The 26,539-nt window shown below is 47.7% G+C and overlaps 1 protein-coding gene across 1 annotated transcript in view; it reads left to right on the top strand.

The window, feature by feature from the left end:
- The window catches only part of LOC147122437 (collagen alpha-1(XI) chain-like), a 745,903-nt gene that overhangs the window by 500,334 nt on the left and 219,030 nt on the right, over positions 1–26,539 (top strand). The window contains exons 42-43 of the mRNA XM_085983595.1: positions 12,309–12,398; positions 16,818–16,871. Coding sequence (XP_085839721.1) covers positions 12,309–12,398; positions 16,818–16,871 — 144 coding nt within the window. The remainder of the gene's footprint in view (positions 1–12,308; positions 12,399–16,817; positions 16,872–26,539) is intronic.

Genomic DNA, 26,539 nt, shown 5'->3' with positions numbered 1-26,539 from the left:
GAAAAAGACCCGTTTATTCCAACTCTTTGCTTCCTGTCTGCCAACCAGTTCTCTATCCAAGTCAGTACCTTGCCCCCAATCCCATGTGCCTTAACTTTACACGCTAATCTCTTATGCGGGACCTTATCGAAAGCCTTCTGAAAGTCCAAATACACCACATCCACTGGTTCTCCCTTATCTATTCTACCAGTTACATCCTCAAAAAACTCCAGTAGATTAGTCAAGCACGATTTACCTTTTGTAAATCCTTGTTGACTTTGTCCGATCCTGTCACTGTTTTCCAAGTGCTCTGCTATTACATCTTTTATAATGGACTCTAGCATTTTCCCCACAACTGATGTCAGGCTTACCGGTCTATAATTCCCCTTTTTCTCTCTACCACCTTTTTTGAACAGTGGGGTAATATCTCCAAGTTTGCAGACGACACAAAGCTGGGTGGGCGGGTGTGTTGTGAGGAGGATGCAGAGAAACTCCAGTATGATTTGGACAGGTTTGGTGATTGGGCAAATGCATGGCAGATGCAGTATAATGTGGATAAATGCGAGGTTAGCCACTTCGGTGGCAAAAACAGGAAGACAGATTATTATCTGAATGGCAATAGATTGGGAAAAGGGGAAGTGCAACGAGACCTGGGTGTCCTTGTGAACCAGTCGCTGAAGGTAAGCATGCAGGTGCAGCAGGCGGTTAAGAAGGCAAATGGTATGTTGGCCTTCATAGCCAGAGGATTTGAGTACAGGAGCAAGGATGTCTTGCTGCAGTTGTACAGGACCTTGGTGAGACCACACCTTGAGTATTGTGCAGGAATGACGTATGAGGAGAGATTGGGTCGATTAGGCTTATATTCGCTAGAGTTTAGAAGAATGAGAGGGGATCTCATTGAAACTTATAAAATTCTAACAGGACTGGACAGACTCGATGCAGGAAGGATGTTTCCGATGGCGGGGGATTCCAGAACCGGGGTCACAGTCTAAGGATAAGGGGTAAGCCATTTAGGACTGAGATAAGGAGGAATTTCTTCACCCAGAGAGTGGTGAACCTGTGGAATTCTCTACCACAGAAGGCAGTAGAGGCCAATTCATTAAATATATTCAAGAAGGAGTTGGATATATTTCTTGAGGCGACTGGGATCAAGGGATATGGGGAGAAGGCAGGGACAGGGTACTGAATTTGGATGATCAGCCATGATCTCATTAAATGTCGGAGCGGGCTCAACGGACTGAATGGCCTACTCCTGCTCCTATCTTCTATGTAACCCTGGTTCAATAAGAACATAAGAAATAGGAGCAGGAGTAGGCCAATCTGCCCCTCGAGCCTGCTCCGCCATTCAGTAAGATCATGGCTGATCTGATCCTAACCACCAATCCACCATCACAGAACCATCTCCTGAATCTAACAGAATTAGACACACGAAATAGGAGCAGGATCAGACTACACGGCCCCTGGGCCCGCTCCGCTACCCACAGGGCCATGACCGATCCAAACCTAGACTCATGTCCAAATTCCTGCCCGCTCCCCGTAACCCTTAATTCCCTTTACTTCCAGGAAACTGTCTATTTCTGTTTTAAATTTATGTAATGATGTAGCTTCTACAGCTTTTTGGGGCAGCATATTCCATGGGCCTACCACCCTCTGACTGAAGTAGTTCCTCCTCATCTCAGTTTTGAAAGAGCAGCCCCTTATTCTAAGACTATGCCCCCTAATTCTAGTTTCACCCATCATCGGGAACATCCTCCCCGCATCCACCCGATCCAACCCCTTCACAATCTTATGTTTCAATAAGATCGCCTCTCATTCTTCTGAACTCCAATGAGTAGAGTCCCAATCTACTCAACCTCTCCTCATACGTCCATCCCCTCATCCCCGGGGTTAACCGAGTGAACCTTCTTTGTACTGACTCGAGAGCAAGTATGTCCTTTCTTAAGTATGGACACCAAAACTGTACGCAGTATTCCAGGTGCGGTCTCACCAATACTTTGTACAACTGAAGCAATACCTCCCTATTTTTATATTCTATCCCCCTAGCAATGAAAGCCAACATTCCATTGGCCTTCTTAATCACTTGCTGCACCTGCATACTAACCTTTTGAGTTTTGTGCACCAGGACCCCCAGATCCCTTTGTACTTCAGTACTTTCCAGTTTCTTGCCATTAAGATAATAACTTGCTCTACGATTTTTCCTGCCAAAGTGCATAACATAGAAACATAGAAGATAGGAGCAGGAGTAGGCCATTCGGCCCTCCGAGCCTGCTCCGCCATTCAATGAGATCATGGCTGATCATCCAAATTCAGTACCCTGTCCCTGCCTTCTCCCCATATCCCTTGATCCCTTTAGCCTTAAGAAATATATCCAACTCTTTTTTGAATATATTTAATGAACTGGCCTCCACCGCCCTCTGTGGCAGAGAATTCCACAGGTTCACCACTCTCTGGGTGAAGAAATTCCTCCTCATTTCAGTCCTAAACGGCTTACCCCTTATCCTTAGACTATGACCCCTGGTTCTGGACTCCCCGACCATCATCAACATCCTTCCTGCATCTAGTCTGTCCAGGCCTGACAGAATTTTATAAGTTTCGATGAGATCCCCTCTCAATCTTCTAAACTCTAGTGAGCATAAGCCCAATCGACACAATCTCTCCTCATACGTCATTCCTGCCATCCCAGGTATCAACCTGATGAATCTTCGCTGCACTCCTTCCATGGCAAGAACGTCCTTCCTCAGGTAAGGCGACCAAAACTGCACACAATACTCAAGGTGCGGTCTCACCAAGGCCCTGTACAACTGTAGGAACACATCCTTGTTTCTGTACTCAAACCCTCTTGCTACGAAGGCCAACATACCATTTGCCTTCTTAACCGCCTGCTGCACCTGCATGCTTACCTTCAGCGACTGGTGCACAAGAACACCAAGGTCTCTTTGCACTTCCCCTTCTCCCAATCTATTGCCATTCAAATAATAATCTGCCTTCCTGTTTTTGCCACCAAAGTGGATAACCTCACATTTATCCACATTATCGTGCATTTGCCATGTTTCTGCCCAATCACCCAATCTGTCCAAATCGTACTGGAGTTTCACGACATCCTCCTCACAGCTTACCCTCCCGCCCAGCTTTGTGTTGTCTGCAAATTTGGAGATATCACATCCAATTTCCTCGTCCAGATCATTAATATATATTGTGAACAGCTGGGGTCCTAGGACCGATCCTTGCGGTACCCCACTAGTCACTGCCTGCCACTCGGAAAACGACCCGTTTATTCCAACTCTTTGCTTTCTGTCCGCCAACCAGTTCTCTATCCAAGTCAATACCTTGCCCCCAATCCCATGTGCCTTAATTTTGCACGCTAATCTCTGATGTGGGACCTTATCGAAAGCCTTCTGAAAGTCCAAATACACCACATCCACTGGTTCTTCCTTATCTATTTTACCAGTTACATCCTCAAAAAATTCCAGTAGATTAGTCAAGCATGATTTACCTTTTGTAAATCCATGTTGACTTTCTCCGATCCTGTCACTGCTTTCCAAGTTACCTATATCTTTTATAATAGATTCTAGCATGTTCCCCACTACCGATGTCAGGCTTACCGGTCTATAATTCCCCGCTTTTTCTCGACCACCTTTTTTGAATAGTGGGGTAACATTAGCTACCCTCCAATCCATGGGTACTGTTCCAGAGTCTATCGAGTTCTGGAAGATGACCAGCAATGCATCTACTATTTCTAGGGCCACTTCCTTAAGTACCCTGGGATGTAGATTATCAAGCCCTGGGGATTTATCGGCCTTTAGTCCCATCAATTTTCCTAACACCATTTCCCTACAAATACTGATTTCTTTCAGTTCCACCCTTTCATCAGGCCCTATGTTCCCCGGCATCTCTGGGAGGTTATTTGTGTCCTCCTTTGTGAAGACAGAACCAAAGTATGAATTTAGTTGGTCTGCCATTTCTTTGTTTCCCATGATAAATTCCCCTGATTCTGACTGTAAGGGACCTACGCTTGACTTCACCAATCTTTTTCTCTTCACATATCTATAAAGCTTTTACAGTCAGTTTTTATGTTCCCTGCAAGCTTACTCTCATATTCTATTTTCCCTTTCTTAATTAATCCCTTTGTCCTCCTTTGTTGAATCCTAAACTGCTCCCAATCCTCAGGATTATTGCTTTTTCTGGCCAATTTATATGTCGTCTCCTTGGATCTTATGCTATCCCTAATTTCCCTTTTTAGCCATGGTTCAGTCACCTTTTTTGTTTTATTTTTATGCCAAACTGGGATGAACAAATTCTGTAGCTCATCCATTCGGTCTTTGAATGTTTGCCATTGCCTATCCACCGTCAACCCTTTGAGTGACATTCTCCAATCAATCCTACCCAACTCGCTCCTCAGACCATCGTAGTTTCCTTTATTTAAACTGAGGACCCTGGTCTCTGAGTCAACTACTTCATTCTCCATCTTAATGAAGAATTCGATCATATTATGATCGCTCAGACCCAAGGGGCCTCGTACAACAAGATTGCTAATTAATCCTTTGTCGTTACATAATACCCAGTCTAAGATGGCCTGATCTCTGGTTGGTTCCTCGACATATTGGTCCAGGAAACCATCCCGTAAACACTCCAGGAATTCCTCCTCCACAGTATTGTTACTAATTTGGTTGGCCCAATCTATATGTAGATTAAAGTCACCCATGATGACTGCTGTGCCCTTATTGCACGCTTCTTTAATTTCCCTTTTAATGCCATCCCCAACCTCCGCCTTACTGTTTGGAGGTCTATAAACCACTCCCACTAATGTTTTTTTCCCCTTAGTATTTCTCAATTCTACCCATACAGATTCCACATCATCAGAGCTAATATCCTTCATTACAATTGTATTAATCCCTTCTTTAACCAGTAATGCTACCCCACCTCCCTTTCCTTTTTGCCTATCTTTCCTGAATATCGAATACCCCTGGATGTTGAGTTCGCAGTCTTGGCCATCCTTGAGCCACGTTTCCGTAATCCCAACCAAATCATATTGGTTTACCTCTATTTGCGCAGCCAATTCGTCCACCTTATTACAAATGCTCCTCGCATTAAGACACAAAGCCTTCAGGCTTGTTTTTTTTAACGCTCTTAGACCTATTAGAATTATTATTTACTGTGGTCGCGTTTGATTTAAACCGTTGATTTCTCTGACTGCCACTTTTGTTTTTCTCCTTCCTATCTTTTGCTTTTATCCCTGTTTCCCTTTACTCTGTCTCCCTGCTCAGGTTCCCAACCCCCTGCCATTTTAGTTTAAACCCCCCCGAACAGTGCTAGCAAACCTCCCCGCAAGGATATTTGTCCCGCTCTGGTTCAGGTGCAACCCGTCCGACTTGTACAAGTCCCACCTTCCCCAGAAGCAGGCCCAGTGCGCCAGGAAACTAAAGCCCTCCCTCCTGCACCAACTCTTTAGCCACGCATTCATCTGCTCTATCCTCCTATTCCTATATTCACTAGCACGTGGCACTGGGAGTAATCCAGAGATTACAACCTTTGAGGTCCTGCTCTTTAATCTGCTACCTAGCTCCCTAAATTCTTGTTGCAGGACTTCATCCCTCTTCCTACCCATGTCACTGGTCCCAATGTGAACCACGACCTCTGACTGTTCACCCTCCCCCTTCAGAATGCCCTGCAGCCGTTCAGTGACATCCTTGACCCTGGCACCAGGGAGGCAACAAACCATCCTGGAGTCACGTCTATGGCCACAGAAACGCCTATCTGTACCCCTTACGATAGAATCCCCTACCACTATTGCTCTCCCACTCTTTTTCCTCCCTTCCTGAGCAGCAGAAGCACCCCTGGTGCCGGGAAGTTGGCTGCTGCTGCCTTCCTCTGGTAAATCATCCCCCTCAACAGTATCCAAATCGGTATACCTGTTTGAGAGGGGGATGGCCACAGGGGTCCCCTGAACTACCTGCCTGCCTCTACTGCTCTGCCTGATGGTCACCCATTTCCCTTCTGCCTGTGCAGCCCTTACCTGCAGTGTGACCAACTCACTAAACGTGTTATCCATGACCCTCTCAGCATCGTGAATGCTCCAAAGCCCATCCATCCGCAGTTCCATCGCCACAATGCGGTCTGCTAGTAGCCGCAGCTGGATGCATTTCTGGCACACGTGGTCATCAGGGACACCGGCAGTGTCCCTGAATTCCCACATAGAGCAAGAGGAGCATAACACGGGGCTGGGCTCTCCTGGCATGACTTACCCTTTAATTAATTTTAATTAATTCACTATCACCAATTAAAGATAAACTCTAAGGCACTTGTATGGTTTACCAACAGTCCCTGCTACACCAGAAAAGACCTTAGCAACTATAAACTACAGGGTTAAAGTTTAAAAAAGAGAAATACTCACCAGCCAATCACTTACCTGCTCCCTGGTGACGTCACACTATGATTACTTTAAACCTCTCTCCCCGCTGCTGAGTTGGTAAGCCTCGCCTCGCTCCTCCTTTTATCTGCCGCCTCGGTGCTTTCCTGGTCTGCTCTGGTCGGGCCTCGCCTCGCTCCTCCTTTTATCTGCCGCCTCGGTGCTCTCCTGGTCCGATCTGGTCGGGTGTCGCCTCGCTCCTCCTTTTATCTGCCGCCTCGGTGCTCTCCTGGTCTGATCTGGTCGGGCCTCGCCTCGCTCCTCCTTTTATCTGCCGCCTCGGTGCTTTCCTGGTCTGATCTGGTCGGGCCTCGCCTTGCTCCTTCTTTTATACTGCCGCCTCGGTGCTCTCCTGGTCCGATCTCACACTTTCCAGTATTGTATTCCATCTGCCAAATCTCTGACCACTTACTTAGCCTGTCTATGTCCCCTTGCAGGTTTTTTATGTCCTCCTCACTCACTACTTTCCCTCCCATCTTAGTATCATCTGCAAACTTTGATATGTTACACTCGGTCCCCTCCTCCAAATCGTTAATATAGATTGTAAAGAGTTGGGGACCCAGCACTGACCCCTGCGGAACACCACTAGTTACTGATTGCCAGTCTGAGAATGAACCATTTATCCCAACTCTCTGCCTTCTGTTAGATAGCCAATCCTCTATCCATGCCAGAATATTACCCCCAATCCCGTGATTTTTTATCTTAAGCAATAATCTTTTGTGTGGCACCTTGTCAAATGCCTTTTGGAAGCCTAAATACACGACGTCCACTGGTTCCCCTTTATCCACCCGATGTTACTTCCTCAAAGAACTCCAGCAAATTTGTCAAACATGACTTCCCCTTCATAAAACCATGCTGACTTTGTCCTATTAAATTATGATTATCCAAATGTCCTGTTACTGTCTCCTTAATAATGGACTCCAAAATTTTACCTACCACAGATGTTAGGCTAACCGGTCTATAGTTTCCAGCCTTCTGTCTACTGCCCTTTTTAAATAAGGGTGTTACATTAGCAGTTTTCCAGTCTGCCGGGACCTTTGCCGAGTCCAGGGAGTTTTGGAAAATTATTACCAATGCATCCACAATCCCTACCGCCACTTCCCTCAAGACCCTAGGATGTAAGCCATCAGGTCCAGGTGATTTATCCGCCTTGAGTCCCATTATTTTACCGAGTACCACTTCCTTAGTGATTTTGATCGTGTTTAGCTCCTCCCCTCTTTAGCCCCCTGTTTGTCCAGTGTTGGGATATTCTTAGTGTCTTCTACTGTAAAGACTGATATAAAATATTCATTCAGTGTTTTTGCCATCTCCATATTTCCCACCATTAATTTCCCGGTCTCATCCTCGAAGGGACCAACATTTACTTTAGCCACCCTTTTTCTTTTCATATAACGATAAAAACTCTTACTATCTGTTTTTATATTTTTTGCTAATTTACTTTCATAATCTATCTTCCCTTTCTTAATCAATCTTTTTGTTATTTTTTGCTGTCTTTTAAAGTTTTCCCAATCCTCTATCCTCCCACTAGATTTGACTACCTTATATGCCCTTGTTTTTAGTCAAATACTATCCTTAATTTCTTTACTTAGCCACGGATGGCTGTCTTTTCTTTTACACCCTTTTCTTCTCAGTGGAATATATTTTTTTTGGAAGTTGTAAAATAACTCCTTAAATGTACACCACTGATCATGTATCGTCTTACCCTTTAATCTATTTTCCCAATCCACTCTACTCAATTCCGCTCGCATACCTTCATAGTCTCCTTTATTCAAGCTTAGCACGCTTGTTTGAGATCCAACCTTCTCACCCTCTAATTGAATATGGAATTCAACCATGTTATGGTCACTCATTCCAAGGGGATCCTTTACTAGGACATTTTTAATTAATCCTGTCTCGTTACACAGGACCAGATCTAAGGTTGCTTGCCCCCTGGTCGGTTCAGTTACATACTGCTCAAGAAACCCATCCCTAATACACTCAATGAACTCATCCTCAAGGCAGCCCTGCCCAATTTGATTTGTCCAATTAATATGATCGTTAAATTCCCCCATAATTATAGATGTTCCCTTATTACAAGCCTCAACTATTTCCTGATTGATACTCCGTCCAACAGAGTTGCCACTGTTCGGAGGCCTATAGACTACGCCCACTAGTGTTTTTTTCCCCTTATTATTCCTTACCTCCACCCAAACTGTTTCATTATCCTGATCTTTTGACCCAATATCATTTCTCTGTATTACAGTGATTCCTTCCTTTATTAACATAGCCACCCCACCTCCCCTTCCTTCCTGCCTGTCCTTCCTGATCGTTAAATATCCTGGTATGTTTAATTCCCAGACATTGTCACCCTGCAGCCATGTTTCTGTAATGGCTGTAGTGTAGAAGAGCATGCCAGGAGCAGCATCAGGTGTATCTAAAAATGAGGTGCCAACCTGGGGAAGCTGCAACACAGGATTACATGCATGCTAAACAGTGGAAGCAGCATGCTACAGACAGGGCTAAGCGATCCCACAATCAACGGATCAGATCAAAGCTCTGCAGTCCTGCCACATCCAGTCGTGAATGGTGGAGGACCATTAAACAACTAACCAGAGGAGGAGGCTCCATGAATATCCCCATCCTCAATGATGGTGGAGCCCAGCACATGAGTGCAAAAGACAAGACTGAAGCGTTTGCAACCATCTTCAGCCAGAAGTGCCGAGTGGATGATCCATATCGGCCTCCACCTGAGGTCCCCACCATCACAGAAGCCAGTCTTCAGCCAATTCGATTCACTCCACGTGACATCAACAAATGGCTGAGCGCACTGGACACAGCAGAGGCTGGAGGCCCCGACAACATCCCGGCTATCGTGCTGAAGACTTGTGCTCCAGAACTAGCCGTGCCTCTAGTCAAGCTGTTCCAGTACAGCTACAACACTGGCATCTATCCGGCAATGTGGAAAACTGCCTAGGTATGTCCTGTCCACAAAAAGCCGGACAAATCCAATCCGGCCAATTACTGCCACATCAGTCTACTCTCAATCATCAGCAAAGTGATGGAAGGTGTTGTCGACAGTGCTATCAAGCGGCACTTACTCACCAATAACCTGCTCACCAATGCCCAGTTTGGGTTCCGCCAAGACCACTCGGCTCCCGACCTCATTACAGCCTTGGTCCAAACATGGACAAAGGAGCTGAATTCCAGAGGTGAGGTGAGAGTGACTTCCCTTGACATCAAGGCAGCATTTGACCGAGTGTGGCATCAAGGAGCCCTAGTAAAACTAAAGTCAATGTGATTTAGGGGGAAAACGCTCCACTGGCTGGACTCATACCCAGAACAAAGGAAGATGGTTGTAGTGGTTGAAGGTCAATCTTCACAGCCCAGGACATTGCTGCAGGAGTTCCTCAGGGCAGTGTCCTAGGCCCAACCATCTTCAGCTGCTTCATCAATGGCCTTCCCTCCAACATAAGGTCAGAAATGGGGATGTTTGCTGATGACTGCACAGTGTTCAGCGCCATTCACAACTCCTCAGATAATGAAGCAGTCCATGCCCACATGCAGCAAGACCTGGACGACGTTCAGGCTTGGGCTGATAAGTGGCAGGTATCATTCGTGCCGCAGAAGTGCCAGGCAATGACAATCTCAAACAACGGAGAGTCTAACCACCTCCCCTTGACATTCAACGGCATTATCTTAGCCTGGGGATCACCATTGACCAGAAACCTAACTGGACCAGCCACATAATTAATGTGGCTATAAGAGCAGGTGAGAGGCTGGGTATTCTGCGGCGAGTGTCTCACTTCCTGACTCCCCATAGCCTTTCCACCATCTACAAGGCACAAGTCAGGAGTGTGATGGAATACTCTCCACTAGCACTCAAGAAGCTCGACATCATCCAGGACAATGCAGCCCGCTTGATTGAAACCCCATCTACCACCTTAAACATTCACTCCCTCCACCACCGCCGTACCGTGGCTGCAGTATGTACCGTCTACAAGATTCTAACAGGACTAGACAGACTAGATGCAGGAAGGATGTTCCCGATGGTTGGGGTGTCCAGAACCATGGGTCACAGTCTAAGGATAAGGGGTAAATCATTTATGACAGAGATGAGGAGGAATTTCTTCACCCAGAGAGTGGTGAACCTGTGGAATTCTCTACCACAGAAGGCAGTAGATGCCAATTCATTAAATATATTCAAGAAGGAGTTAGATATATTTCTTAAGGCTAAAGGGATCAAGGGATATGGAGAGAAGGCAGGGACAGGGTACTGAATTTGGATGATCAACCATGATCTCATTGAATGGCGGAGCAGGCTCGAGGGGCCGAATGGCATACTCCTGCTCCTATCTTCTATGTTTCTATGCACTGCAGCAACTCACCAAGGCTTCTTCGGCAGCACCTCCCAAACCCGCGACCTCTAGCACCTTGAAGGACCAGGGCAGCAGGCGCATGGGAACACCACCACCTCCAAGTTCCCCTCCAAGTCACACACCATCCTGACTTGGAAATATATCACCGATCCTTCAGCGTCGCTGGGTCAAAATCCTGGAACACCCTCCCTCCCTAACAGCACTGTGGGAGTACCTTCACCACATGGACTGCAGCGGTTCAAGAAGGCAGCTCAACACCACCTTCTCAAGGGCAATTAGGGATGGGCAATAAATGCCGGCCTTGCCAGCGCCGCCCACATCTCAGGAATGAGTAAATAATTTTTTTTATTGCCCATCCCCAGTTGCCCTGAGAAGGTGGGGGTGGGCCGCCTTCTTGAACCGCTGGGAGCGGGTTTGATACAAACTGAGGGTCTCGCTCGGCCACTTCAGAGGGCGGTTCAGAGTCAACCAGGTTGGTGAGGGACTGGAGTCACATATAGGCCTGGACCGGGTAAGGACGGCAGGTCTCCTTCCCTGAAGGACATCAGTGAACCCGTTGGGTTTTTACACAATCCAACAGTTTCATGGTCACTTTGACTGAGAAGATTTTTATTAACAGATTTTTAAAAACTGAATTGAAATTTTCAAACGGCCCCAGGGAGGGGTTTGAACTCTTGTTCTCTGGATTATTAATTCCAGTTGAATTCGCTGGAACATTTTCAAGGTTTATGTGTTGCAATCATGAGAAAATAAAGTAACAAGATAGCTAACGGGTCATTCACTAACATTAAATCAAAACACAAAAAGGTGGACTACACAACCTGCATTTATATAGCGCCTTTAACGTAGTAAAACTTCCCAAGGTGCTTCACAGGAGTGTAAATCAGACAAACTGACACTGAGACACATAAGGAGATTTTAGGACAGGTGACCAAAAGCTGGGTCAAAGAGGGAGGTTTTATGGAGCGTCTTAAAGGAGGAGAGAGAAGCGGAGAGGTTTAGGGAGGGAATTCCAGAGCTTAGGGCCCAGGCAGCTGAAGGCACGGCCGCCAATGGTGGAGCGATGGAAATCAGGGATGGACAAGAGGCCAGAATTGAAGGAGCGCAGAGATCATGGAGGGTTGTCGGGCTGGAGGAGTTTACAGAGATCTCGGGGGGTTGTGGGGCTGGAGGAAATTACAGAGATAGGGAGGGGGCGAGGCCATAGAGGGATTTGAAAACAAGGATGAGAATTTTAAAATTGAGGCATTGCCGGACCGGGAGCCAATGTAGGTCAGCAAGCTCAGGGGTAATGGGTGAACGGGACTTGGTACGTGTTAGAACACGGGGCAGTCGAGTTCTGGATGAGCTGAAGTTTATGGAAGGTGGAAGGAGGGAGGCCGGCCCGGAGAGTGTTGCAATAGTCGGGTGTGGAGGTGACAACCTTTTAACCAGATAAGGTCAAACTCGTCTTTCTTCAGATTCCGTGTATTTTCCAAGTGCTTTCTGTTTAACCACAGCACTGTTTGTTTTCGTATTTTAAAAGCCAGGATTGTTTTAAAGCTTGTCTCTCAACTTTTCCTTTCCAGGGTGACCCTGGCCCATCAGGAATCTCTGGGAAAGACGGTCCGCCTGGTCTGCGAGGATTCCCCGGGGAGAGGGGGCTTGCTGGAGCCATGGTAAGATCAGCGTTCCTTCCCTACATCAATTATAATATAAAAACCCTCACACACAATATGGAACAAAACTCAAGCTCGGAAATGTAATTAATGTAATAAACAGTGAGGAGGATAGTAGCAGAGTTCAGGAGGACACAGACAGACTGGTGAAATGGGCAGATGCAACTTAACACAGAGAAGTGTGACGCAATGCATTTTGGTAGGAAGAACGAGGAGAGGCAATAAAAACAAAATGCTACAATCCTAAAGGGGGTGCAGGAACAGAGAGACCTGGCGGTGTACGTAGACAAATGTTTGAAGGTGGCAGGACAAGTTCACAAGGCTGTTATGAAAGCGAATGGCTTTGTAAATAAGAGCTTTGAATACAACAACAAGGAAGTTATGCTAAACCTTTACAAATCTCTGGTGAGGCCCCAGCTGGAGTATTGTGTCCAATTCTGGGCACCGCACTTTAGGAAGGGTGTCAAGGCCTTGGAGAGGGTGCAGAGGAGATTTACTAGAATGGTTCCAGGGATGAGGGACTTCAGTTATGTGGAGAGTTTGGAGAAGCTGGGATTGTTCTCCTTAGAGCAGAGAAGGTTAAGAGGAGATTTAATAGAGATGTTCAAATTCATGACAGTGAGGGGAAATTATGAGGGAAAATGAGGAGAAATGTCTTCACCCAGAGGCAGGTTGTGATCTGGAACGCGCTGCCTGAAAGGGCGGTGGAATCAGATTCCACAGGAACTTTCAAAAGGCAATTGGACATGTACTTGAAGAGAAATAATTCACAGGGCTCTGGGGAAAGAGCAGGGGCGTGGAACTAATTGGAGAGCTCTTTCAAAGAGCTGGCACAGGCTCGATGGTCAAATGGCCTCCTCCTGTGCTGTGAGATTCTGTGAATTTATGATTAGTGTCAGTGCATTCCGAGCAATCTGAAGGGTGGATTGGAATTTCAGCAGCAGCAAGTTCTCAACTTCCGTTCTGATCCCATGCCAGGCAGACAATGTCCGAAGGGGGAAAACCCAGAACAGCGCCACTGTTCCCCTCCTTCTCTGTCAACGTGACTGACTTTGGACACACGCCATTGCGAGAGCGGCAGTATAACTCCGGTCTCTGCTCAATGACGGGCTGTCATGCTGAAGTCAGGTGGCGAGCGAGCGACTCTCACGGTTTTGGTCGATCGCATTGCTTGGGCATCACACCGGGTGCAGTATAACTCCAGCCTGAATTCTCCGGCGTGGACATAGGATCCTGATATAAGTGTGTGCAGAGCACTCGTGAAAAGGGGCAGGTACCTCGGAAACTGCCTGTTAACGAGCTCCTGCACGTGTGGGTTTGTGGGGCCCACATTTAAGTCACAATGTAAAGCCCCTGATAAACAGGATGATCTGGGGACTAGACATTATTGAAAACATTAATCGTGTAGTTGACAAATCAATTTCAATATCGATAAGTGTGAGGTGGTGCATTTTGGTAGGAAGAATAAAGAGGCCACGTACTCCTTGGAAAATAAGTAACAAAATGGGGTAGAGGAACGGAGGGATCTGGGGAATGGCCTGTTTCTGTGCTGTAGACTCGATGTAACGTAGGAAGTAAGTAGACTCTGCCTGCTCTGTGATATCACTGAAGGTTAGAGCAGAGTGCAGGGAGTCCCAGAGTTGGGTGTCGGTCAGGGCCCACACTGTAGTGTATAGGCCCCCTAACAGTAGCTATACCGTTGGACAGAATATTAATCAAGAAATAGTAGGAGCTTGCAACAAAGGTAATGCAATAATTGTGGGGGACTTTAATCTTCAAATCAAATTGGACAAATCAAATTGACAAAGGTAGTCTGGAGGATGAGTTCATGGAATGCATTCGGGGCAATTTCCCAGTACAATATGTCATGGAACCAACCAGGGAACAGGCTATATTAGATCTTGTATTGTGTAATGAGACAGGGTTAATAAGCAATCTCATAGTAAAGGATCCTCTGGGGCAGAGTGATCATAATATGATAGAATTTCACATTAATTTTGAGAGTGACTTGCCGAAGTCCAAAACTAGAGTCTTAAACTTAAATAAAGCCAATTACATAGGTATGAGGGGTGAGTTGACTAAGGTAGATTAGAAAAATAGATTAAAAGGTATGGCGGCAGATAAGCAGTGGCTAGCATTTAAAGAAATATTTCATAATTCTCAACAAAAATACATTCCATTGAGAAACAAAAACTCCATGGGAAAAGTGATCCAACTGTGGCTAACTAAAGAAGTTAAGGATAGCATTAGATTGAAAGAAGAATCTTATAATGTTGCAAAGAATAATAGTAAACCTGAGGATTGGGAGAGTTTCAGAAACCAGCAAAGGATGACCAAAAAATTGATAAAAAGGGAAAAAATAGACTATGAGAGAAAAACTAACAAGAAATATAAAAGCAGATTGTAAGAGCTCCTACAAGTATGTAGAAAGGAAGAGAGTAGCAAAAGTAAACACCCTTAGAGGCTGAGACAGGAGAAATTATTATGGGGAATAAGGAAATGGCAGAAACGTTAAATAAATATTTTGTATCTGTCTTCACAGTAGAAGACACAAAAAGCCTACCAAAAATGGTGGGGAACCAAGGGTCTAATGAGGGTGAGGAACTTAACGTAATTAATATAAGTAGAGAAAAAGTACTAGAGAAGCTAATGGGACTAAAAGCCAACAAATCCCCTGGACCTGACGGCCTACATCCTAGGGTTCTAAAAGAGGTGGCTGAAGAGATAGTGGGTGCATTGGTTTTGATCTTCCAAAATTCCCTAGATTCTAGAATGGTCCCAGTGGATTGGAAGGTTGCAAATGTAACACCGTTATTCAAGAAAGGAGGGAGAGAAAAAACTGGGAACTACAGGCCAGTTAGCCTGACATCAGTCGTCGGGAAAATGCTGGAATCCATTGTTAATGAAGCGGTATCAGGGCACTTAGAAAATCATAACATGATTAGGCAGAGTCAACATGGTTTTATGGAAGGGAAATCGTGTTTGATAAGTTTATTAGAGTTTTTTCAGGATGTTACTGGCAGGGTAGATAAAGGGGAACCAGTGGATGTACTATATTTGGATTTCCAAAAGGCATTCGATAAGATGCCACATAAAAGGTTATTACACAAGTTTAGGGCTCATGGGGTTGGGGGTAATACAGTAGCATGGATAGAGGATTGGTTAACGGACAGAAAACAGAGAGCAGGGATAAAGGGGTCTTTTGCAGGTTGGCAGGCTGTAACTAATGGGGTGCCGCAAGGATCAGTGTTGGGGCCTCAGCTATTTTCAATCTATATTAATGACTTAAATGAATGGACACAGTGCAATGTATCCAAGTTTGCTGATGATACAAAGCTAGGTGGGACAGTAAGCTGTGAGGAGGACACAAAGTGTCGGAAAGGGATATCGATAGACTGAGTGAGTGGGCAGTAAGGTGGCAGATGGAGTATAATGTAGGGAAATGTGAGGTTATTCACTTTGGTAGGAAGAATAGAAAAACAGAATATTTTTTAAATGGTGAGAAACTTTCAAATGTTGGTGTTCAGAGAGATTTGGGTGTCCTCATACAAGAAACACACAAAGATAGCATGCAAGACAGAAAGCGAGCATGCAGGTACAGCAAGCAATAAGGAAGGCAAATGGCATGTTGGACTTTATTGCAAGGGGGTTGGAGTATAAGAGTAAGGAAGTCTTGCTCCAATTGTACAGGGCCTTGGTGAGACCACACCTGGAGTACTGTGCACAGTTTTGGTCTCCTTATCTAAGGAAGAATATACTTGCCTTGGAGGCGGTGCAACAAAGGTTCACTAGATTGATTCCTGGGATGAGAGGGCTGTCCTATGAGGAGAGATTGAGTAGATTGGGCCGATACTCTCTGGAGTTTAGAAGAATGAGAGGTGATCTCATTGGAACACACAAGATTCTGAGGGGGATTGACAGGGTAGATGCTGAGAGGTTGTTTCCCCTGGCTGGAGTGTCTAGAACTAGGGGGCATAGTCTCAGGATAAGGGGTCGGCCATTTAAGACTGAGATGAGGAGGAATTTCTTCACTCAGAGGGTTGTGAATCTTTGGAATTCTCTGCCCCAGATGGCTGTGGAGGCTCAGTCTTTGAGTATATTCAAGACAATCGATAGATTTTTGGCCTCCAGGGGAATCAAGGGATATGGAGATCAGGCGGGAAAGTGGAGATGAGGTAGATCAGCCATGATCTTATTGAATGGCGGAGCAGGCTCGAGGGGTCATATGGCCGACTCCTGCTCTTATTTCTTATGTTCTTATGTAACAATGGTCCTCCAACTCCAGCTCGCAACCGGCCGGTATAACTCCAGCCCACCAAGCTCTGAAGTGAAAGCTGGCCCACGATTCTTCAAACTTCTACTTTCTGATCTCACAAAGAAGGCAATAAAATAAAGTTCTTTTGTTTTTTCCACCTGCAGGGTTCGGCTGGATTGAAAGGAGGAGAGGGCCCCATTGGTCCCACTGGTCCAGTTGTAAGTACCTCTCACTTTTCCTACATTATTCCGTGGTGGTGCAGTTGCCCAAATTCTACAGGGAGGAATTTTTTTTAATGGTTTTCCGCTGGTGAATTGAACCGATACATCAGCAAACGTGACATCTCCGACACATCCTGAGGTCATTATTGTCCCTTCCATGGGAACAGGTGTGATGTAAAACTGCGAACACTCTACCAGTGTTTGTAACTCAATGGCCATGGGCTCTGTGAAGCCACTCGGGCCGGTTGCTCCATTAAAGGCAATTTACGGGATGTGGGTGTCGCTGGCACGGCCGGCATTTGTTGCCCATCCCTAGTTGCCCTGAGAAGGTGGTGGTGAGTCACCTTGAACCGTTGAATCCTGAGTGGCCTCTTCAGAGGGTAGCTGAGTCAATCACATTGGGGGTCAGTTGGAGCTTTCAAGACAGAGATTGATAGATTTTTGTTGGGTAAGAGTATCGAGGGATATGGAGTAACGATGGGTAAATGGGGTTAAGATACAGATCAGCCATGATCTCATTAAATGGAGGAGCAGGCTCGAGAGGCTGAATGGCCCCCTCTTGTTCCTATTATTCTTAACTGCCCTCTCCAGTGGCTCAGCAAGCCGCTCGGTTGAGTGTGAGAGAGTTGGTGTTCAGTACTATTCACCTTTACATAGCATAAGTCACCAATTTAGTAGGTTTCCCACCAACATTACTAAAAGAAAGATTATCTGGTCATTATCACATTGCTATTTGTGGGAGCTTGCTGTGCATAAATGGGCTGCCATGTTTCCTACATTACGACAGTGACTACACTAAAAAGTACTTCATTGGCTGTGAAGCGCTTTGGAACATCCCGCGGTGGTGAAAGGCGCTATAGAAAGGCAGGTTCTTTCTTCACTGGATGTACTGGGGCTGGATGAGCAGCACTTAAAGAGCCGCAGGCAGCTCGGAAAATATCCCAGCAGTTCTAACTTTCTTTTATGAATATATAAAATCTCTGTTCTGTATGTCAGACAGCGAATGCATCAGTGCATCAAGTACCGAGAATTTACATTGTTTGACCTTCAGAATCAAAGATTAAACAGAAAAAAATTCCCCTTGAAGACAAATACTTTCATTCCAAAACCGAGCATCAGAAGCAACGGTTCCCTGTGGATTTGCATATGTTTGCATAATATTTGAATGCTTATTACAAGAGACAGCAATTTCAATGCAGATCCGATAGAATTGCTGTTAACTGTTAACATATCAAATATACACTATTCCAAATACCATTGAAGGTTGTGTGTCTCAGTCATGGAGATCAGCAACCACAAGTGTGGCCTTAATCAATAATCCAGCACATCAAATCCAATTAAAATACAGCTTTATTGATCGATGTTTTGTTTTGTTGTGGTAAATGAGTTAATATATAAAACTTAAAGAACAGCAAATTAAGACTATCAGAGAGACACTGATGGCATTATTTCCTACCATAAGAAAAATTTGGATCTCTACAGCGCCTTTCACCACTTCAGGATGTCCCAAAGCACTTTATAGCCAATGAAGGACGATTGAAGTGTAGTCGCTGTTGTAATATAGGAAACACCTCAGTCAATTAGCGCACAGCAAGCTCCCACAACAGCACTGTATCTAACCCGTGCTGTACCTGCCCTGGGAGTGTTTGATGGGACAGTGTAGAGGGAGCTTTACTCTGTATCTAACCCGTGCTTTACCTGCCCTGGGAGTGTTTGATGGGACAGTGTAGAGGGAGCTTTACTCTGTATCTAACCCATGCTGTACCTGCCCTGGGAGCGTCTGATGGGACAGTGTAGAGGGAGCTTTACTCTGTATCTAACCCCGTCCTGTACCTGCCCTGGGGGTGTTTGATGGGACAGTGTAGAGGGAGCTTTACTCTGTATCTAACCCGTGCTGTACCTGCCCTGGGAGTGTTTGATGGGACAGTGCAGAGGGAGCTTTACTCTGTATCTAACCCGTGCTGTACGTGCCCTGGGAGTGTTTGATGGGACAGTGTAGAGGGTGCTTTACTCTGTATCTAACCCGTGCTGTACCTGCCCTGGGAGTGTTTGATGGGACAGTGTAGAGGAAGCTTTACTCTGTATCTAACCCGTGCTGTACCTGCCCTGGGAGTGTTTGATGGGAGAGTGTAGAGGGAGCTTTACTCTGTATCTAACCCGTGCTGTACCTGCCCTGGTGGTGTTTGATGGGACAGTGTAGAGGGAGCTTTACTCTGTATCTAACCCGTGCTGTACCTGCCCTGGGAGTGTTTGATGGGACAGTGTAGAGGGAGCTTTACTCTGTATCTAATCCGTGCTGTACCTGCCCTGGGAGTGTTTGATGGGACAGTGTAGAGGGAGCTTTACTCTGTATCTAATCCGTGCTGTACCTGCCCTGGGAGCGTCTGATGGGACAGTGTAGAGGGAGCTGTACTCTGTATCTACCCCGTGCTGTACCTGCCCTGGGAGTCTTTGATGGGACAGTGTAGAGGGAGCTTTACTCTGTATCTAATCCGTGCTGTACCTGCCCTGGGAGTGTTTGATGGGACAGTGTAGAGGGAGCTTTACTCTGTATCTACACCAAAGATCGCGGCCGGGATGTGAGCGGGGCGCTGTGCACGGCGATGATGTCATCGCCGTCGGTGCTGCGCCGCGGGTCGCTAATGTTTACCGCCGCCGCTAACCTCCCGCTGAATTTCGCGGGAGGCGTTGGCGGCGCCCTGCCCGGGCGCAAGTTGCTTTGTGCCCCGTTAGCGCCCTCTTAAGGTGCTAATGGGAGGCGCAAAGAAACCAAATTTTCCCCCTTATTCTTTCCACTTGTCTTTGTGTGCCGGCAGATTTAGTTCGATCTCTACAGGGAGTCGAATGGAAGCAGAGATTGGGGAAGTTTGACCATCAAACCATCCAGGGTTAACAAAACTGAAAAATGAGTAACTGTATCTAACCCGTGCTGTACCTGCCCTGGGAGTGTTTGATGGGATCGTGTAGAGGGAGCTTTACTCTGTATCTAACCCATGCTGTACCTTCCCTGGGAGTGTTTGATGGAGCAGTGTAGAGGGAGCTTTACTCTGTATCTAACCCGTGCTGTACCTGCCCTGGGAGTGTTTGATGGGACAGTGTAGAGGGAGCTTTACTCTGTATCTAACCCGTGCTGTACCTGCTCTGGGAGTGTTTGATGGGACAGTGTAGAGGGAGCTTTACTCTGTATCTACCCCGTGCTGTACCTGCCCTGGGAGTGTTTGATGGGACAGTGTAGCGGGAGCTTTACTCTGTATCTAACCCGTGCTGTACCTGCCCTGGGAGTGTTTGATGGGACAGTGTAGAGGGAGCTTTACTCTGTATCTAACCCCGTGCTGTACCTGCCCTGGGAGTGTTTGATGGGACAGTGTAGCGGGAGCATTACTCTGTATCTAACCCGTGTTGTACCTGCCCTGGGAGTGTTTGATGGGACAGTGTAGCGGGAGCTTTACTCTGTATCTAACCTGTGCTGTACCTGCCCTGGGAGTGTTTGATGGGACAGTGTAGAGGGAGCTTTACTCTGTATCTAACCCGTGCTGTACCTGCCCTGGGAGTGTTTGATGGGACAGTGTAGAGGGAGCTTTACTCTGTATCTAACCCCGTGCTGTACCTGCCCTGGGAGTGTTTGATGGGACAGTGTAGCGGGAGCTTTACTCTGTATCTAACCCGTGTTGTACCTGCCCTGGGAGTGTTTGATGGGACAGTGTAGCGGGAGCTTTACTCTGTATCTAACCCATGCTGTACCTGCCCTGGGAGTGTTTGATGGGACAGTGTAGAGGGAGCTTTACTCTGTATCTAACCCGTGTTGTACCTGCCCTGGGAGTGTTTGATGGGACAGTGTAGAGGGAGCTTTACTCTGTATCTAACCTGTGCTGTATCTGCCCTGGGATTATTTGATGGGACAGTGTAGAGGGAGCTTTACTCTGTATCTAACCCGTACTGTGCCTGCCCTGGGAGTGTTTGATGGGACAGTGTAGAGGGAGCTTTCCTCTGTATCTAACCCGTGCTGTACATGCCCTGGGAGTGTTTGATGGGACAGTGTCGAAGGAGCTTTACTCTGTATCTAACCCGTGCTGTACCTGCCCTGGGAGTGTTTGATGGGACAGTGTAGAGGGAGCTTTACTCTGTATCTAACCCGTGCTGTACCTGCCCTGGGAATGTTTGATGGGACAGTGCAGAGGGAGCTTTACTCTGTATCTAACCCGTGCTGTACCTGCTCTGGGAGTGTTTGATGGGACAGTGCAGAGGGAGCTTTACTCTGTATCTACCCCGTGCTGTACCTGCCCTGGGAGTGTTTGATGGGACAGTGTAGAGGGAGCTTTACTCTGTATCTGACCCCGTGCTGTACCTGCCCTGGGAGTGTTTGATAGGACAGTGTAGAGGGAGCTTTACTCTGTATCTAACCCGTGCTGTACCTGCCCTGGGAGTGTTTGATGGGACAGTGTAGAGGGAGCTTTACTCTGTATCTGACCCCGTGCTGTACCTGCCCTGGGAGTGTTTGATAGGACAGTGTAGAGGGAGCTTTACTCTGTATCTAACCCGTGCTGTACCTGCCCTGGGAGTGTTTGATGGGATCGTGTAGAGGGAGCTTTACTCTGTATCTAACCCGTGCTGCACCTGCCCTGGGAGTGTTTGATAGGACAGTGTAGAGGGAGCTTTACTCTGTATCTGGCCCCGTGCTGTACCTGCCCTGGGAGTGTTTGATGGGACAGTGTAGAGGGAGCTTTACTCTGTTTCTGACCCCGTGCTGTACCTGCCCTGGGAGTGTTTGATGGAACAGTGCAGAGGGAGCTTTACTCTGTATCTAACCCCGTGCTGTACCTGCCCTGGGAGTGTTTGATGGGACAGTGTAGCGGGAGCTTTACTCTGTATCTAACCCGTGTTGTACCTGCCCTGGGAGTGTTTGATGGGACAGTGTAGCGGGAGCTTTACTCTGTACCTAACCTGTGCTGTACCTGCCGTGGGAGTGTTTGATGGGACAGTGTAGAGGGAGCTTTACTCTGTGTCTAACCTGTGTTGTACCTGCCCTGGGAGTGTTTGATGGGACAGTGTAGCGGGAGCTTTACTCTGTATCTAACCCGTGCTGTACCTGCCCTGGGAGTATTTGATGGGACAGTGTAGAAGGAGCTTTACTCTGTATCTAACCCGTGCTGTACCTGCCCTGGGAGTGTTTGATGGGAGAGTGTAGAGGGAGCTTTACTCTGTATCTAATCCGTGCTGTACCTGCCCTGGGAGTGTTTGATGGGACAGTGTAGAGGGAGCTTTACTCTGTATCTAATCCGTGCTGTACCTGCCCTGGGAGCGTCTGATGGGACAGTGTAGAGGGAGCTGTACTCTGTATCTACCCCGTGCTGTACCTGCCCTGGGAGTCTTTGATGGGACAGTGTAGAGGGAGCTTTACTCTGTATCTAATCCGTGCTGTACCTGCCCTGGGAGTGTTTGATGGGACAGTGTAGAGGGAGCTTTACTCTGTATCTATACCAAAGATCGCGGCCGGGATGTGAGCGGGGCGCTGTGCACGGCGATGATGTCATCGCCGTCGGTGCTGCGCCGCGGGTCGCTAATGTTTACGGCCGCCGCTAACCTCCCGCTGAATTTCGCGGGAGGCGTTGGCGGCGCCCTGCCCGGGCGCAAGTTGCTTTGTGCCCCGTTAGCGCCCTCTTAAGGTGCTAATGGGAGGCGCAAAGAAACCAAATTTTCCCCCTTATTCTTTCCACTTGTCTTTGTGTGCCGGCAGATTTAGTTCGATCTCTACAGGGAGTCGAATGGAAGCAGAGATTGGGGAAGTTTGACCATCAAACCATCCAGGGTTAACAAAACTGAAAAATGAGTAACTGTATCTAACCCGTGCTGTACCTGCCCTGGAGTGTTTGATGGGATCGTGTAGAGGGAGCTTTACTCGGTATCTAACCCATGCTGTACCTGCCCTGGGAGTGTTTGATGGGACAGTGTAGCGGGAGCTTTACTCTGTATCTAACCCGTGCTGTACCTGCCCTGGGAGTGTTTGATGGGACAGTGTAGAGGGAGCTTTACTCTGTATCTAACCCCGTGCTGTACCTGCCCTGGGAGTGTTTGATGGGACAGTGTAGCGGGAGCTTTACTCTGTATCTAACCCGTGTTGTACCTGCCCTGGGAGTGTTTGATGGGACAGTGTAGCGGGAGCTTTACTCTGTATCTAACCTGTGCTGTACCTGCCCTGGGAGTGTTTGATGGGACAGTGTAGAGGGAGCTTTACTCTGTATCTAACCCGTGCTGTACCTGCCCTGGGAGTGTTTGATGGACAGTGTAGAGGGAGCTTTACTCTGTATCTAACCCCGTGCTGTACCTGCCCTGGGAGTGTTTGATGGGACAGTGTAGCGGGAGCTTTACTCTGTATCTAACCCGTGTTGTACCTGCCCTGGGAGTGTTTGATGGGACAGTGTAGCGGGAGCTTTACTCTGTATCTAACCCATGCTGTACCTGCCCTGGGAGGTGTTTGATGGGACAGTGTAGCGGGAGCTTTACTCTGTATCTAACCCGTGTTGTACCTGCCCTGGGAGTGTTTGATGGGACAGTGTAGAGGGAGCTTTACTCTGTATCTAACCTGTGCTGTATCTGCCCTGGGATTATTTGATGGGACAGTGTAGAGGGGAGCTTTACTCTGTATCTAACCCGTACTGTGCCTGCCCTGGGAGTGTTTGATGGGACAGTGTAGAGGGAGCTTTCCTCTGTATCTAACCCGTGCTGTACCCTGCCCTGGGAGTGTTTGATGGGACAGTGTAGAGGGAGCTTTACTCTGTATCTAACCCCGTGCTGTACCTGCCCTGGGAGTGTTTGATGGGACAGTGTAGCGGGAGCTTTACTCTGTCTCTAACCCGTGTTGTACCTGCCCTGGGAGTGTTTGATGGGACAGTGTAGCGGGAGCTTTACTCTGTATCTAACCCATGCTGTACCTGCCCTGGGAGTGTTTGATGGGACAGTGTAGAGGGAGCTTACTCTGTATCTAACCCGTGTTGTTACCTGCCCTGGGAGTGTTTGATGGGACAGTGTAGAGGGAGCTTTACTCTGTATCTAACCTGTGCTGTATCTGCCCTGGGATTATTTGATGGACAGTGTAGAGGGAGCTTTACTCTGTATCTAACCCGTACTGTGCCTGCCCTGGGAGTGTTTGATGGGACAGTGTAGAGGGAGCTTTCCTCTGTATCTAACCCGTGCTGTACATGCCCTGGGAGTGTTTGATGGGGACAGTGTCGAAGGAGCTTTACTCTGTATCTAACCCGTGCTGTACCTGCCCTGGGAGTGTTTGATGGGGACAGTGTAGAGGGAGCTTTACTCTGTATCCTAACCCGTGCTGTACCTGCCCTGGGAATGTTTGATGGGACAGTGCAGAGGGAGCTTTACTCTGTATCTAACCCGTGCTGTACCTGCTCTGGGAGTGTTTGATGGGACAGTGCAGAGGGAGCTTTACTCTGTATCTACCCCGTGCTGTACCTGCCCTGGGAGTGTTTGATGGGACAGTGTAGAGGGAGCTTTACTCTGTATCTGACCCCGTGCTGTACCTGCCCTGGGAGTGTTTGATAGGACAGTGTAGAGGGAGCTTTACTCTGTATCTAACCCGTGCTGTACCTGCCCTGGGAGTGTTTGATGGGATCGTGTAGAGGGAGCTTTACTCTGTATCTAACCGTGCTGCACCTGCCCTGGGAGTGTTTGATAGGACAGTGTAGAGGGAGCTTTACTCTGTATCTGGCCCCCGTGCTGTACCTGCCCTGGGAGTGTTTGATGGGACAGTGTAGAGGGAGCTTTACTCTGTTTCTGACCCCGTGCTGTACCTGCCCTGGGAGTGTTTGATGGAACAGTGCAGAGGGAGCTTTACTCTGTATCTAACCCCGTGCTGTACCTGCCCTGGAGTGTTTGATGGGACAGTGTAGCGGGAGCTTTACTCTGTATCTAACCCGTGTTGTACCTGCCCTGGGAGTGTTTGATGGGACAGTGTAGCGGGAGCTTTACTCTGTACCTAACCTGTGCTGTACCTGCCGTGGGAGTGTTTGATGGGACAGTGTAGAGGGAGCTTTACTCTGTGTCTAACCTGTGTTGTACCTGCCCTGGGAGTGTTTGATGGGACAGTGTAGCGGAGCTTTACTCTGTATCTAACCCGTGCTGTACCTGCCCTGGGAGTATTTGATGGGACAGTGTAGAAGGAGCTTTACTCTGTATCTAACCCGTGCTGTACCTGCCCTGGAGTGTTTGATGGGAGAGTGTAGAGGGAGCTTTACTCTGTATCTAATCCGTGCTGTACCTGCCCTGGGAGTGTTTGATGGGACAGTGTAGAGGGAGCTTTACTCTGTATCTAATCCGTGCTGTACCTGCCCTGGGAGCGTCTGATGGGGACAGTGTAGAGGGAGCTGTACTCTGTATCTACCCCGTGCTGTACCTGCCCTGGGAGTCTTTGATGGGACAGTGTAGAGGGAGCTTTACTCTGTATCTAATCCGTGCTGTACCTGCCCTGGGAGTGTTTGATGGGACAGTGTAGAGGGAGCTTTACTCTGTATCTATACCAAAGATCGCGGCCGGGATGTGAGCGGGGCGCTGTGCACGGCGATGATGTCATCGCCGTCGGTGCTGCGCCGCGGGTCGCTAATGTTTACGGCCGCCGCTAACCTCCCGCTGAATTTCGCGGGAGGCGTTGGCGGCGCCCTGCCCGGGCGCAAGTTGCTTTGTGCCCCGTTAGCGCCCTCTTAAGGTGCTAATGGGAGGCGCAAAGAAACCAAATTTTCCCCCCTTATTCTTTCCACTTGTCTTTGTGTGCCGGCAGATTTAGTTCGATCTCTACAGGGAGTCGAATGGAAGCAGAGATTGGGGAAGTTTGACCATCAAACCATCCAGGGTTAACAAAACTGAAAAATGAGTAACTGTATCTAACCCGTGCTGTACCTGCCCTGGGAGTGTTTGATGGGATCGTGTAGAGGGAGCTTTACTCGGTATCTAACCCATGCTGTACCTGCCCTGGGAGTGTTTGATGGGACAGTGTAGCGGGAGCTTTACTCTGTATCTAACCCGTGCTGTACCTGCCCTGGGAGTGTTTGATGGGACAGTGTAGAGGGAGCTTTACTCTGTATCTAACCCGTGCTGTACCTGCCCTGGGAGTGTTTGATGGGACAGTGTAGCGGGAGCTTTACTCTGTATCTAACCCGTGTTGTACCTGCCCTGGGAGTGTTTGATGGGACAGTGTAGCGGGAGCTTTACTCTGTATCTAACCTGTGCTGTACCTGCCCTGGGAGTGTTTGATGGGACAGTGTAGAGGGAGCTTTACTCTGTATCTAACCCGTGCTGTACCTGCCCTGGGAGTGTTTGATGGGACAGTGTAGAGGGAGCTTTACTCTGTATCTAACCCCGTGCTGTACCTGCCCTGGGAGTGTTTGATGGGACAGTGTAGCGGGAGCTTTACTCTGTATCTAACCCGTGTTGTACCTGCCCTGGGAGTGTTTGATGGGACAGTGTAGCGGGAGCTTTACTCTGTATCTAACCCATGCTGTACCTGCCCTGGGAGTGTTTGATGGGACAGTGTAGCGGGAGCTTTACTCTGTATCTAACCCTGTGCTGTACCTGCCCTGGGAGTGTTTGATGGGACAGTGTAGAGGGAGCTTTACTCTGTATCTAACCTGTGCTGTATCTGCCCTGGGATTATTTGA

The sequence above is a fragment of the Somniosus microcephalus genome, chromosome 3 (assembly GCF_052327205.1).
Source record: "Somniosus microcephalus isolate GS21.2 chromosome 3, FLI_Smic_1.0, whole genome shotgun sequence".
NCBI lineage: Eukaryota > Metazoa > Chordata > Chondrichthyes > Squaliformes > Somniosidae > Somniosus > Somniosus microcephalus.
This window is presented reverse-complemented; position numbering and strand designations above follow the sequence as displayed.